The sequence below is a fragment of the Sinocyclocheilus rhinocerous genome, unplaced genomic scaffold, assembly GCF_001515625.1.
Source record: "Sinocyclocheilus rhinocerous isolate Xijiao unplaced genomic scaffold, SAMN03320098_v1.1 scaffold3426, whole genome shotgun sequence".
NCBI lineage: Eukaryota > Metazoa > Chordata > Actinopteri > Cypriniformes > Cyprinidae > Sinocyclocheilus > Sinocyclocheilus rhinocerous.
Genome location: NW_015635159.1, coordinates 76,786 through 89,173, shown reverse-complemented (window position 1 = coordinate 89,173; position 12,388 = coordinate 76,786). Strand labels below are relative to the sequence as shown.

Here is a 12,388-nt window from a genome sequence, read left to right as displayed (position 1 = left end):
TAATTTAATTTATTTTTTTTTTTTTTTATCTTACTCCAAGCTTTTAAATGTTAGTGTATCACAGCTTCCTCAAAAATATTAATATCAACAAAGACTGTTTTCAACATTTGATGATGATAATAAATGTTTCTTGAGCATCAACTCGGCATTTTATAAAAATGATTTTTGAAGGATCATGTGACACGGAAGACTGGAGTAATGATGCTGAAAATTTAGCTTTGACATCACAGGAATAAATCACATTTTAAAACATTAAACACCAGATTTTACTATATTTTTGATCAAATAAATGCAGCCTTGGTGAGCATAAGAGACTTCTTTCAAAAACATTAAAAAACCTTAATTATTCCATACTTTTGACCAGTAGTGTATATTCTACCATATATGTCCTATCATGGATAGGGGCCAGTGGAGAGTGCATAGCAGAGGTGAAACGTGAGAGTACTTGGGAAGGTTGAATATCAGCTGGGCTGCAGCATTCTGGATGAGCTGTAGATGTTTGATTAAATGTGCTGTGAGTGAGTCTCCGCAGTCAAGACAAGAGCATACTAGGGCCTCTACCAGAATCTCAATAGATTCTCTGGTGAGAAATGTGTGACTCTGCAAATGTTCTGCAGGAGGTATCGTGTCTTGACTTTTGCTAGTATGTGGGTTGTAAATGACAAGTCTTTGTCCAGTGTGACACCAAGGTTTTTGGCATTCTGTGTGGATGAAATCAGTGAGTTGTATATTGAAATGACAAGGCACTGGCAAGGGTGGTTCTTGGCCAGGATGAACAGCAGCACACCAGTATTCAATATATTCAGCTTTAGATGATGGGCATTCATCCAGAGATTAATGCTTGCCAGATAAATGATTCGTGAGGGTACTGTAACTGGTTGTCAGAGGATGGGGAGAGAGAATTAAATTGGTTATCATCACCATAAGAATAACAGGAAGTTGAAAGTATGAAAGTTGTTAACTTTAATAAATGATTTGTTGTAAATACCCGTACAATAAAACAAAAAACTTGATGACTTTCATTTGCCTTTTGATAAACGACTTCATATAATCACTGTACCATACCTGATTTATGGAGTGTAGCAGAGATGGTTGTCTTTCCAGCAGGTTCTTCTGTCAAATATGGAGTATTTTCACTAGAATGCTCTGAAATGTAATTATATATTAACTGAATTTATATATAAAAGTAATTATTTATTAACAGATTCAGTCTATATTCATCTCTATATGCTCAAAGCCTGATCTTCTCAACTACACAGCTCAAGAACATCATCTCCTTGATGCATGAAAGAGGCAATGCATAAGAGACTCCAAGCTTTTAAATGTTAGTGTATCACAGCTTCCTCAAAAATATTAATATCAACAAAGACTGTTTTCAGCATTTGATGATGATAATAAATGTTTCTTGAGCATCAACTCTGCAAGTCATGCTGTCCTAGGCCTGTTTTGTGGGGGCAAAAAATAAATTCTCACATTAAGTGTGGCTTAATTTTTCTGCCGGGAGAGCCTTGGTTTTAAGTAAAACCTCAGAGGTATACAATATGGGTCACCCCAACACTCTATGACATCTATCAGGTTGAGTTGAGGCAGTTGGGGCCAAAAATAAATCCTACCCCGTTCTCACACATGGACTTCCACTACTACTGGGGAATTTGAGTGTACAGTATGAGACTCAGAATAATATGGTTTTCTGGCTGTTTGAAAGCGTATGTTGTGGTTGTAGTTCTTCTTTCTGGTAGACATAAGAAAGAGCCTTACTATCTCAATCAACCCATCATGTGGGCGTATTTTCTTATGCTATTTAATTCCCTTATTAGACAATGTCTGAAAACCTAATTTTTTTATTATAACATGATGTAATCATGTCATTTTGTGTGGTTAAATGTGATGTGTAATGGTCTGCCTGTCTGTCTGTTTCTTGTGTGAGTAGGACCTGAAGTACCAAGCTCAGGATAATTTCATGATGATGGATGAGGCTGTTCTGTGTCTGGCAGTTAGTCACGACTCTGACATGATCGCTTCTGGAGCTCAGAATGGAAAGATACAGGTACGGCCCTTCACTGATCAACCTTTCCACTTGTAGTCTACTGTATGTTTCTAATTGGACAGAATCTCTAGTATTTGTCCATTTGAAACTGTATCATTAATATTTTTCAAAATGTCAAATCAGAAATGAACACTGATATAAAGAAAATCATCTTTGTTGAGTGAAACATTACTGGTCATATATACTGGAACAGGTAGGGATTTGAAAGCTAGTAGAACTTGAACATACGTTCTTCATTTCTAGAAGTAAGAGACATTCTTACTCCTTATCACGTAGAAAAACAAATGAATGCTTTCTCGTTTTTGAGTCATATTGGCAGAGTGAGTTGAAGAAAGATTTTGTTGTATGACTACAACATGCAGTTTGAGTTCAGTAAGATGTACAGTATATTTTTTAAAGAAATTAATACTTTTATTCGCTTTTATTATGTACACACTAAATATTGTAGAAACTTAATTTGCTGTAAAGTTGCTTTGCAACGATTTGTATCGTGAAAAGCGCTATACAAATAAACTTGAATTGAATTGAATTCGGCAAGGATGCATTAAATTAATCAAAAGTGACACTGAAGTCATTTAGAATGTTACAAAAATGTATTTCAAATTTCAAATAAATTTCACAGCACAACTGGATTCAACTATTATAAATGTTACTGAACACTGGAGTAATGATGCTGAATATTCAGCTTTGCCATCACAAGAATAAATTACTTTTTTTTTTTTACAAATATTTATGTTGAAAAGTATTATTTCACAATATTTTTTTGGATCAAATAAATCAGCCTTGGTGAGCACTTCTTTCAAAAACATAAAGAAAAATCTCACCAACCCCTTGATGCTTTTCAGAAGTATTGTAAGAGTCCTCAATCTCAGGGGGCAGTAGCTCTGAAGGCAAATGTTAATTAAACCCTGTAAGCACTTATATATTTAGGCTTTTAATCACACAGCATCTGATTACAGTTGTGACTGCAGTCCTGCAATTATAACATGAAGAACAGTAGAGTAACTGATCTCTTGGATTTCTTTGATCTACTGATCTATTGATCAATTATTATTAATTACAAATTCTTATTTAAAAATCCCTGTTTCGATGTGATCGCGATTCAGTATTTCATGGCACAGAGAGCTAAAAATGATGATTTATCATCTTCACTGAATAATGATGTTCCCAATTAGACCTCATTGCACACCATCAGTTCAGTTGAATGGATTTGACTTATCTCTGTTCAGTTTGTTATGTGATGAGATGTATCATTTTGTTATTCCAGGTTTGGAGGATTCTGAACGGGACGTGTCTGAATAGAATAGAACGAGCCCACAGCAAAGCAGTCACCTGTGTCTGCTTCAACAAGGACAGCAGTCAACTATTAAGTGGCTCCTTTCACCAGACCATCAGGTGCAACATATATTACAAATCTGACTCTGCACTTTTTCGCTCCTTATTATTTCATAATTGGTGTTCACCTTTAGATTGTGTTCTGAAGATGGATCTGTTATCTAACTCCTGTCATGATTTGAGTGGCTCTCATTTGACAGGCATTCCAAGTGGCGGATTCACAAAAAAATTCGGCAAAAGAATCACACCATGCATGACCATGACTAATCATTGTTTACATTATTGATTTCTGGTGTAATTTATCTTTCAAATAATCTTGCAAATAATCTTTCACACTCCTAGTATTCATATTGGCCCCACTTTATATTAAGTGGCCTTAACTACTATGTACTTACATCAAAAATTAAGTACAATGAACTTATTGCGTTCATATTGTATTGCAAAACACTTTTGCTGCTATTGAGGTGGGATATGGGTACGGTTAGGGACAGGTTTGTTGGTATGGGTAGGTTTAAGGGTGGGTTAAGGTGTAAGGGATGGGTCAACTGTGTAATTATAAATGTAATTACAGAAATTAATTACAGATGTAATTACATGCAGCTATTTTTTAAATATAAGTACAATGTAAAAACATGTATGTACACAATAAGTGCATTGTACCAAATTATTAATTTAAATGTAAGTACATAGTTGTTAAGGCCACTTAATATAAAGTGGGTCCTTAATATTTATCATATGAAGCTGGTGTTAAGTTGTAATTACAACAATTAATTAAAAACAACCCCAAAAATTCATTAAACAATGGGGATTTAAAACAAGTTGGATGTTATCGATCTTCTTTATGCACCAAGAGCTTGTAACACTCCAAAGAGAAAGGAAAAATTGAAATCGCATCATATGACCCCTTTAAGAGGTTAATTACAATGATCTTTAATAAGATGTTTTCAAGTTTTCTCTTAAACCTCATGTTGTGTTCTGGGCATATTCTGTTTCCTGATAATCCTAGCAAAGTCAGTAAGTTTTAGTCTAATGCGATAACATTGCATTGGACTAAAACTTACTGACTTTGATCACACAACTACTCAAAAAATTTGGAAAATTTGGGGGATTTATTTCCCTCACCTTGTTACACTTGTGTTGTTCCTGGTCAAAAATGACCGGCCTCCAAAAACCTGCTTATAAATTTCTTGCTATGCTATGTTATTACCAAATATTGTATTTAATCCTTTTATCAACTTGTTTTATTTTAATTAGCACAAGTTTTGTATTTCTTTTTAGAACTGATTGATTGTAGGCCTCATTGATCTGAGATTATTTACCTTAGTTTTTGAGTGAGTATTGCCAAAATTATCCATAAATAATGTATCCTTTAATCAAAAACTGAGGTGCAAAAGCTGATTTCAAAAGATGAATTCAAGATTAGGTGATAAATGATCATAATGAGAAATTTACAAGAAATGTTTAAAAGGTTTTTGACAGGGAACACCAAATTAGTTAAAGGATTTTCAGCACAGCACAAGGGTTAAATAAATAGTTCACCCAAAAATGAACATTCTGTCACCATTTACTCACCCTCAAGTTTTTTCTATGCTATTTTTTTTCATACTATGGAAGTCAGTGGCTACCGTCAACTGTTTGGTTACCAACATTCTTCAAAATATCTCCATTTGTGTTCAACAGAAGAACGAAACTCATACAGGTTTAGAACAACTTGAGAGTGAGTAAACGATGACAGAATTTTCATTTCGGTTCAACTATACCTGCAAGAACAATCTTAAGAAGAAAGATAAGCACATTCCTAAAAAGTTCTCAAGTTTTTCTTTTAAGTAAGAAAATAGCAGTTAAGAAGAATTTTATTCTTAAGAATATTTTGTGAATCTGGCCACAAATTGTGCAGGTGCATTACCCAGATTTGTTGTTAATCTTAAGCTAATTGCTTTGATTTTCTTGCTAAGTGGACGGAAAAGAGACAGAAGGTAGAAAGCCATGTAATGGATCTCACAATAGGAGCTTATTGTATGCATAAGAAACAAGATGATCAGTTGTTATGCAATAACGAGTGCCAGTAGGAACAGTAGGCTACCTTAGTGGAATGTTTTGCCATGGATACTTTGTAGACAGAAAAGGCGAGGGAGGAGGAGGAAATCTAAAGTCGTGGTCTGGGTGTTAAATATCATTAGGAATATTCCGTCACATGCCCAGACTCAGCATCTCTCCCTCTCTCTCAGACCAGACTGCAGTACTTCTCCTTCTAGGCTCTCATGGTGCATGTGGGTGGAAAGAAGCAGGATTGGCCACGTGCTTGAGAGAGGCAGCACGCGCAGATAATGGGTTTCTGTTCCTTGCTCAGCTACCCAAACAGCAGCGGACTGAGGCAGACGTTTTGTCATTCCAGCTCCTTAGCTGGATAGGGAACGGGAGGGGCGGTGAAGTGGCAAGCTGCTCTGCTATTGGCCACTTATTGATCAATACTAGCCCCTCCCCTTTTGCAATGGATTGGATTTATGCTCTCAGTAGTGTGTGACACGTGATTGCCAGCCTGGCTTTAAAGATGATGTATAAAAGGTTACCTTTCTTGTTTGTTTATGTCATTGGTCGTCTTTGGATCATGTATGTGTTTGGAAATCTTTGTATGAAATGAGTACATTTGAGGGGTTTGCTAAGTGCACATTACAAATGGCAGTATAGATGTATTTCAGTTAACATGCTGTATTTTTGTTTTGTTCTCTGTTGTAGACAGAGAGATGAGTTAGACAAAATTGAAACGAATCAAGGTCTAGGTGTTAAGAGTCGTCAGGAATATTCCATCACATGCCCAGAGCGAAAGTCTCTCTCTCTCTCGCTCTCAGTCCTGACTGCAGTAGTTCTGCGGCTGGGCGGCAGTGCTAGACTCTCATGGTGCATGTGGGTGGAATTTCATGTGCATGAGAGGACAATATTTTTTCAGTAAAGATGGTAGAATCACGTTGAAGGTTGCAGAGAAAGGTTTTGTTTTTTTGCTGTCTTCTCCTAGTATGACATTGATGCATGATTTTTATATTCTCTTTGATGATAATGATTGATTGATTGACATATTGCTTTTTGTTTTATAGTATTGTGCTTTCATGTCTTGCTTTGTTTGTTTTTTGTTTCGCGTTGGTTTTTGTTTAGGTTCGTTTTGTTTGGTTTATAGCTCCTTTGGTCAAGTTTTACTTTTTAAAGACATGTTGAATTTGCGAATTGTGAAGTTGATACAATCACATTGTAAAATGCAGACAAAAGTTGTGTTGTTTTACTCTCTCCACGCCATATTTTTTTTTTTTTTGTGTGCGTGTGTGTATTTTGCTTTTTTGTTTTGGGGGTCACTCTTTTGCTCAGGCTTCCTTTATAAAGAAACAAGTTGAATCTGTGAAAATGATAAAATCATCTTGTACATGTTGCAGACAAAAGCTGTTGTTCTGCATTATGACATTCAGGTATGATTTTTAGAATGAAAATTATCTTTGTCGAAGTCTCTTTGATGATTCATGACATCATCTAATGATTTAATTTTGTTTTGTTGTATTGCTTTTTTTGTTAATCCTTTGCTAAAGCTTCACTTTTTTTTAAAGAATGAATTTGAATTTGTCAATTGTGGTTCATTTCTAACTCTTGGATTTCTTTGATCAGGCTTCATGGTTTGAAGTCAGGAAAGATGCTGAAGGAGTTTAGAGGCCATACGGCTCATATAAATGACATCATCTTCTCACACGAGGGCCAGCATGTCATTAGCGCGTCAGCAGATGGCACAGTAAAGGTAAGTGTTCATACTGTGGCGAACAACACGCAATAGCCTATGCATATTTCCATTTATTTGTGTGGATTTTCCTTGCTTAAAGGGATAGTTCACCCAAAAATGAAAATTTGATGTTTATCTGCTTACCCCCAGGGCATCCAAGATGTAGGTGACTTTGTTTCTTCAGTAGAACACAAATTATGATTTTTAAGTTCAGCTGTTGCAGTCTATCAGTCGTATAATGCATGGCAATGGTAACAAAATCTATGAGAGTAAAAAAAACATGCACAGACAAATCCAAATTAAACCCTGCGGCTCGTGACGATACATTGATGTGTAAAGACACGAAACGATCGGTCTGTGCAAGGCAACAGGCGCGTGAGGCGTCTTCTTCTTGACACTACTAATTGAGATTGTAGATAGAGCTGCAGGGTTTAATTTGGATTTGTCTGTGCATGTTTTTTTTACTCTCATAGATTTTGTTACCATTGCCATGCATTATGCGACTGATAGACTGCAACGGCTGGACTTAAAAATCATAATTTGTGTTCTACTGAAGAAACAAAGTCACCTACATCTTGGATGCCCTGGGGGTAAGCAGATAAACATCACATTTTCTTTTTTGGGTGAACTATCCCTTTAATTGTCTTTTTTTCAGGTCTGGAGCATGAAGACAATGGATTGCACTCACACAATAAAAACCCCTGACATTCCTGATGGTACAGACATCACTGTTAACAACGTTGTGCTTGTCCCAAAGACTCCTGAGCACTTTGTGGTGTGCAATAGGACCAACACGGTGGTTGTTACGAACATTCATGGCCAGGTGAGAACAAAAATGAACCAGCATATACTGAGCAAGATACTTCTGCATCCTCCTCATTATTATTTTAAAAAGACTCTTACACTAGAGTGAAACCTACAGTAACTGGTTTTCATATCCGGCATAAATGGCACAAAATAACACCATTAATGAATCAGAAACCTTGACTAAAGGCTGGATGTTGAGCAGACGTTTAAAAAAAGCAACAGACTTCCAATGCAGTTTGTGAGGTTTGCTAAAAATAGCTACGCACTTATTATCCTGACCGTCTGATGGCTTATAAGGTGTACCCTATTCAGCTGTCTCATCCACTCTTTTCTTGACGTATTTGATGACCCTCTCTCGCATGCTTTTTGGTACTTATTTTTTTACAAGCGTGCCTTTACTCATTTGCATTGCACTTTCACTCTCACTCTCTTGCCCCCCCCTCTTTTCCCTCCCAGGTGATGAGGAGTTTCTGTTCAGGCGTAAGAGAGGGGGCAGACTTTGTTTGCTGCACGTTGTCTCCACGTGGAGAGTGGATTTATTGTGTGGGAGAAGACTATGTGCTGTACTGCTTCAGCACCATCACTGGCAAACTAGAGAGAACCCTCACGGTACCATCCGCCTCCACAGCACATGCTGTGTATCCACGAGATCTGTTTTAGTCTGGTGAAGTGTGATAGGTTCACAGCTGAAGTTGTCTTCTCTGTATTCCAGAACAATTGGTATTTATAATCAAAACACTGGCTGTACCTCTAATTAGGACTAGTTGGAGATATATATCAAAACTGAATTGGATATAAAATGAACTCTGCTTTAAATTAAGCAAGTGTTTGTGTGTGTGCATCCTCCACAGGTACATGAAAAAGACGTGGTTGGCATAACTCACCACCCCCATCAGAATCTCATCGCCACATACAGCGAGGATGGCCTGCTCAAGCTCTGGAAGCCTTGAGTCTTGTCTTTCAGAATAATATGGACTCTGTACACATTTTTTGAGTTTTATGTTCAGGATTTGTGGTATTCCTGCACACACACATATGTCTCTGCCTTTATACGCGTGCTATGACATTGGTCTTCCATTCAAAGCGCTCAAAAAGATTCATGTTCCTGTTGAACATTAGCATCATACCTTGAGATGAAGGACCTCTTCGACATCTGAAATTAACTACATCCAATTCTGTAATACTAACGTTCCTCGGAAGTCTCTAGTGGAAAACAAGAAATACTGCATGGATGTACTGGTCTTTTACTATTATTATTATTAAGGGCTTTGTAGTATTGTCTGTGATAATATCTGCATGCAAGATTTAGCCCGATCGACATTAGTGTGGTAAATGTACTGGTTTTCTTTCCAGACCATTCTTTGACATCTTATATGTGAATGTATGTATTTTCTTTGATCATTTTGGCCAAAGACAAATAGTGTGTACTTGCTCATAATGTGACATCGCACAAGTCTTGGACTCAATGAGGACATATTCACATATTTGTACTTGTGTACATTTAGAATTCTGATACGTTTAGAATTCATATGGTACAATATTGTGTTGATTATAATGGTTTGGTGTGTTTTAACACTCAACCAAGCACATCTACTTGTACTGCATGCAGGTGAACATATTATGCAGTTACTGCAATACTGTATGAAGTAATCAGTATGGTTTGTATTCTGATTATTACAGATTATTTTTTAATCAAGGGTATTCACAATTTTTGTTGAATATTGGTATAACACTGCTTTACAGTGCAAGTCTCTGAGTATCTTACAGTGTTGGTAAATTGCTGCAGTTTAATTAAAATTCAAGCATGAATAACTCATGACAAACTTTTCAAGAAGATTTGTCATTAAGATGCATCATTAACTGGTTAGATGTGTGCTTGATATTTGCAGTAGATATCTAATAAAGCTGTAGAGACATCTTCATATACAAGATGTACATCGTGATTTTTTTAATCAAACAGGAGGAAGGTTTATTTCCACAAGTACCCAAATTTTGGCATAATTAGCCAAACATTCAATTCCCCCAGACCCCAAAAATACAAAAGTGGCTAAATTAATAACATTGTGACATTTATTTTATAAATAGAACTACAAATGGCAGTTATTGGTCATAATTAAAAGTCCACATTTTTCAATTAATCTTCAGTCAACACAAATAATCAAATATAAGACTTATCTGCTTGCAAAAACGAAAATAATAATACCAACCAATTAAGAAGCCAACTAATATCACTCTCTACAAAATAAGGCTTTTAAGAAATGCATCTCAGTCTGCCATCATTTTGAACAAGATGTTCCTCTTCTTTAGAAATACCACAATTTCAAATGTATTTTAAACTTAATTAACCCTCTTATTAGTTTAAAATGTTCTAGAAAAACATTTAGGAATAAACTGGCACAAAGCAAATTTCCAACAACATCAAGATCAAACATGTCTTGCATGTAAACCACAATTAACTGGCAATAAACAAAACACAAAGATTGTAATGTTTTCTCAAACTGATGATGTAAATTTGATTTTCAAAGTAAATACATTTTAGAGATGAAATTTTCTGGGATTATGGCACAACCAACTTGACCTGAATGTCCCATTTCCACTGTAACTGCTACACACATTTCCATAGACTCTCCCTTCAATTGAAAGTCTATGGCACCAGTCTCACAACTCATTTTAAACATCCCCTAAGTTTATTTCACAAATTATTTGCTCAAAATTTTGGATGAGGAGTTTCTTCCAAACAATGACACAAGAGGTCGGCACTAAGAGGTCTTATTCTAGGCACAGAACTAGTTGAGAGGTAAATAACTTTTTCCCTCTTGGTCCTTTTCCTTGTGTTCCAGCAGAGGTGGCATTTGTTGTGGAAGGGAGGGTAAGGGAACAGGAATCTCTACGAGGTTTGGCACTGGACACCTCCAGATGGGTTAAAGTCTTCCTCCTCTATATAGTGGTAATGGTGGCGTTCATGGGTCAGATCACAGTCTTCAAGGTCAGCGTATATATAGAGGTCATCATCCATGCCGTCAGGCTCAATATTTGCCTGTTTTTCAGGTAAGTACCTTTCTAATTCCTTTAGTTTGTTTAATGGGAGGAAGTTCTCTTCAGGGAAGACAACCTTAAGAAGGAAATTAGCACAATCAGTTTATGTAAATTAATATTGTTAGTGAGAAGGAGCAAAAAAAAAAAAAGGCTAAAAAAATGTAGCTAATAATAAAAATGTCTTAGCCTTTAAAGTACAGTGGGTAGAGAAATGAATCATCCCCTTTAAAAGAATCACATGTTGTTGCTTTGCAGCCTGAAATGAAGACGGACACAGTTTGTGTTTTATCCAGCTGTATTTACTCAGTGCAACTTATAACATCCAAGTAAAAGATATAACACCAACGTGTCAGAAAAAAATAAAAAAAACAGAAACACTGAGTTGGAAAAAGTATCACCCCCTTGTGTCAGTATTTTGTTGAACCACCTTTTGCTTTAATTACAGCCTTTAGTCTGTTGGGATCTGTCTCTGTCTCTACTACCTTAGCAATATTTGCCCACTCTTCTTTGCAAAACTGCTCAAGTTCAGTTCAATTTGATGGTGACCGTTTGTGGACTGCAGTCTTCAAGTCATTCCACAGATTTTCAATGGAGTTTAAGTCTGGGCTCTGACTAGGCCATGCATTCAACCACTGTGTGTCAGTTTTGCTGTGTGCTTTGGGTCATTGTCATGTTGGAAGGTAAGGGTGTATTCACACCTGTCTTGTTTGGTTCGATTGAATCGAAACTCAAGTTCGTTTCCCACCTTAGTGCAGATCTTTTGGGCAGGTGTGAATACAGCAATCGCACTCGGGTGTGGACCAAACAACCGCACCGAGACCCAGCTGAAGAGGTTGTCTCGGTCCGGTTCCAAACGAATTTTGGGCAGGTGTGAATACAGCAGAGTACACATTGGTACATAGTATCTACAGCTCTAATATTTCTGTAACTACACACATGTAACAACCCACAGAATGGTTTGTGTAAGTACAAATGTGTAACAGGTAATTGGTAACAACACCTTTTTCACTTCACTAAGTACTCAACAAAACAAAAAAAATCAACATTGTATTTGGTCCGGACCAAAGCAAGTGAACTAGCGGACTTTCCTGGTGTGAATACACGCTAAACCTTCTTCCCATTGACAACTTTCTGGCAGAGGGTATTCTTTTCTATACCCACTGTATTTATGTATTTGCTCTGAAATGTATTATATTAAATGTCCCTAATACCTGTGTACTTGCATAGTAACTAGATGTGTACGTAGTATGTAACCACAGTGTAAGTACACATTGGTACATAGTATCTACAGCTCTAATATTTCTGTAACTACACACATGTAACAACCCACAGAATGGTTTGTGTAAGTACAAATGTGTAACAGGACATTGGTAACAACAACACTTTTTTTCACTTCACTAAGTACT

General features: G+C 36.5%; 2 protein-coding genes across 3 annotated transcripts in view; one reads left to right on the top strand and one right to left on the bottom strand.

The window, feature by feature from the left end:
- The window catches only part of LOC107746727 (WD40 repeat-containing protein SMU1-like), a 16,347-nt gene extending 5,480 nt beyond the window's left edge, over nt 1-10,867 (top strand). Inside the window, exons 8-13 of the mRNA XM_016561019.1 lie at nt 1,931-2,047; nt 3,315-3,442; nt 7,031-7,157; nt 7,795-7,962; nt 8,403-8,555; nt 8,798-10,867. Of these exons, the coding sequence (XP_016416505.1) occupies nt 1,931-2,047; nt 3,315-3,442; nt 7,031-7,157; nt 7,795-7,962; nt 8,403-8,555; nt 8,798-8,896 (792 nt within the window). The 3' untranslated portion in view covers nt 8,897-10,867. The remainder of the gene's footprint in view (nt 1-1,930; nt 2,048-3,314; nt 3,443-7,030; nt 7,158-7,794; nt 7,963-8,402; nt 8,556-8,797) is intronic.
- LOC107746728 (dnaJ homolog subfamily A member 1-like) overlaps nt 10,814-12,388 on the bottom strand; it is a 9,647-nt gene continuing 8,072 nt past the window's right edge. For both annotated transcript variants that reach the window (XM_016561020.1, XM_016561021.1), the window contains exon 9: nt 10,814-11,058. In XM_016561020.1, the coding sequence (XP_016416506.1) occupies nt 10,834-11,058 (225 nt within the window). In that variant the 3' untranslated portion in view covers nt 10,814-10,833. The remainder of the gene's footprint in view (nt 11,059-12,388) is intronic.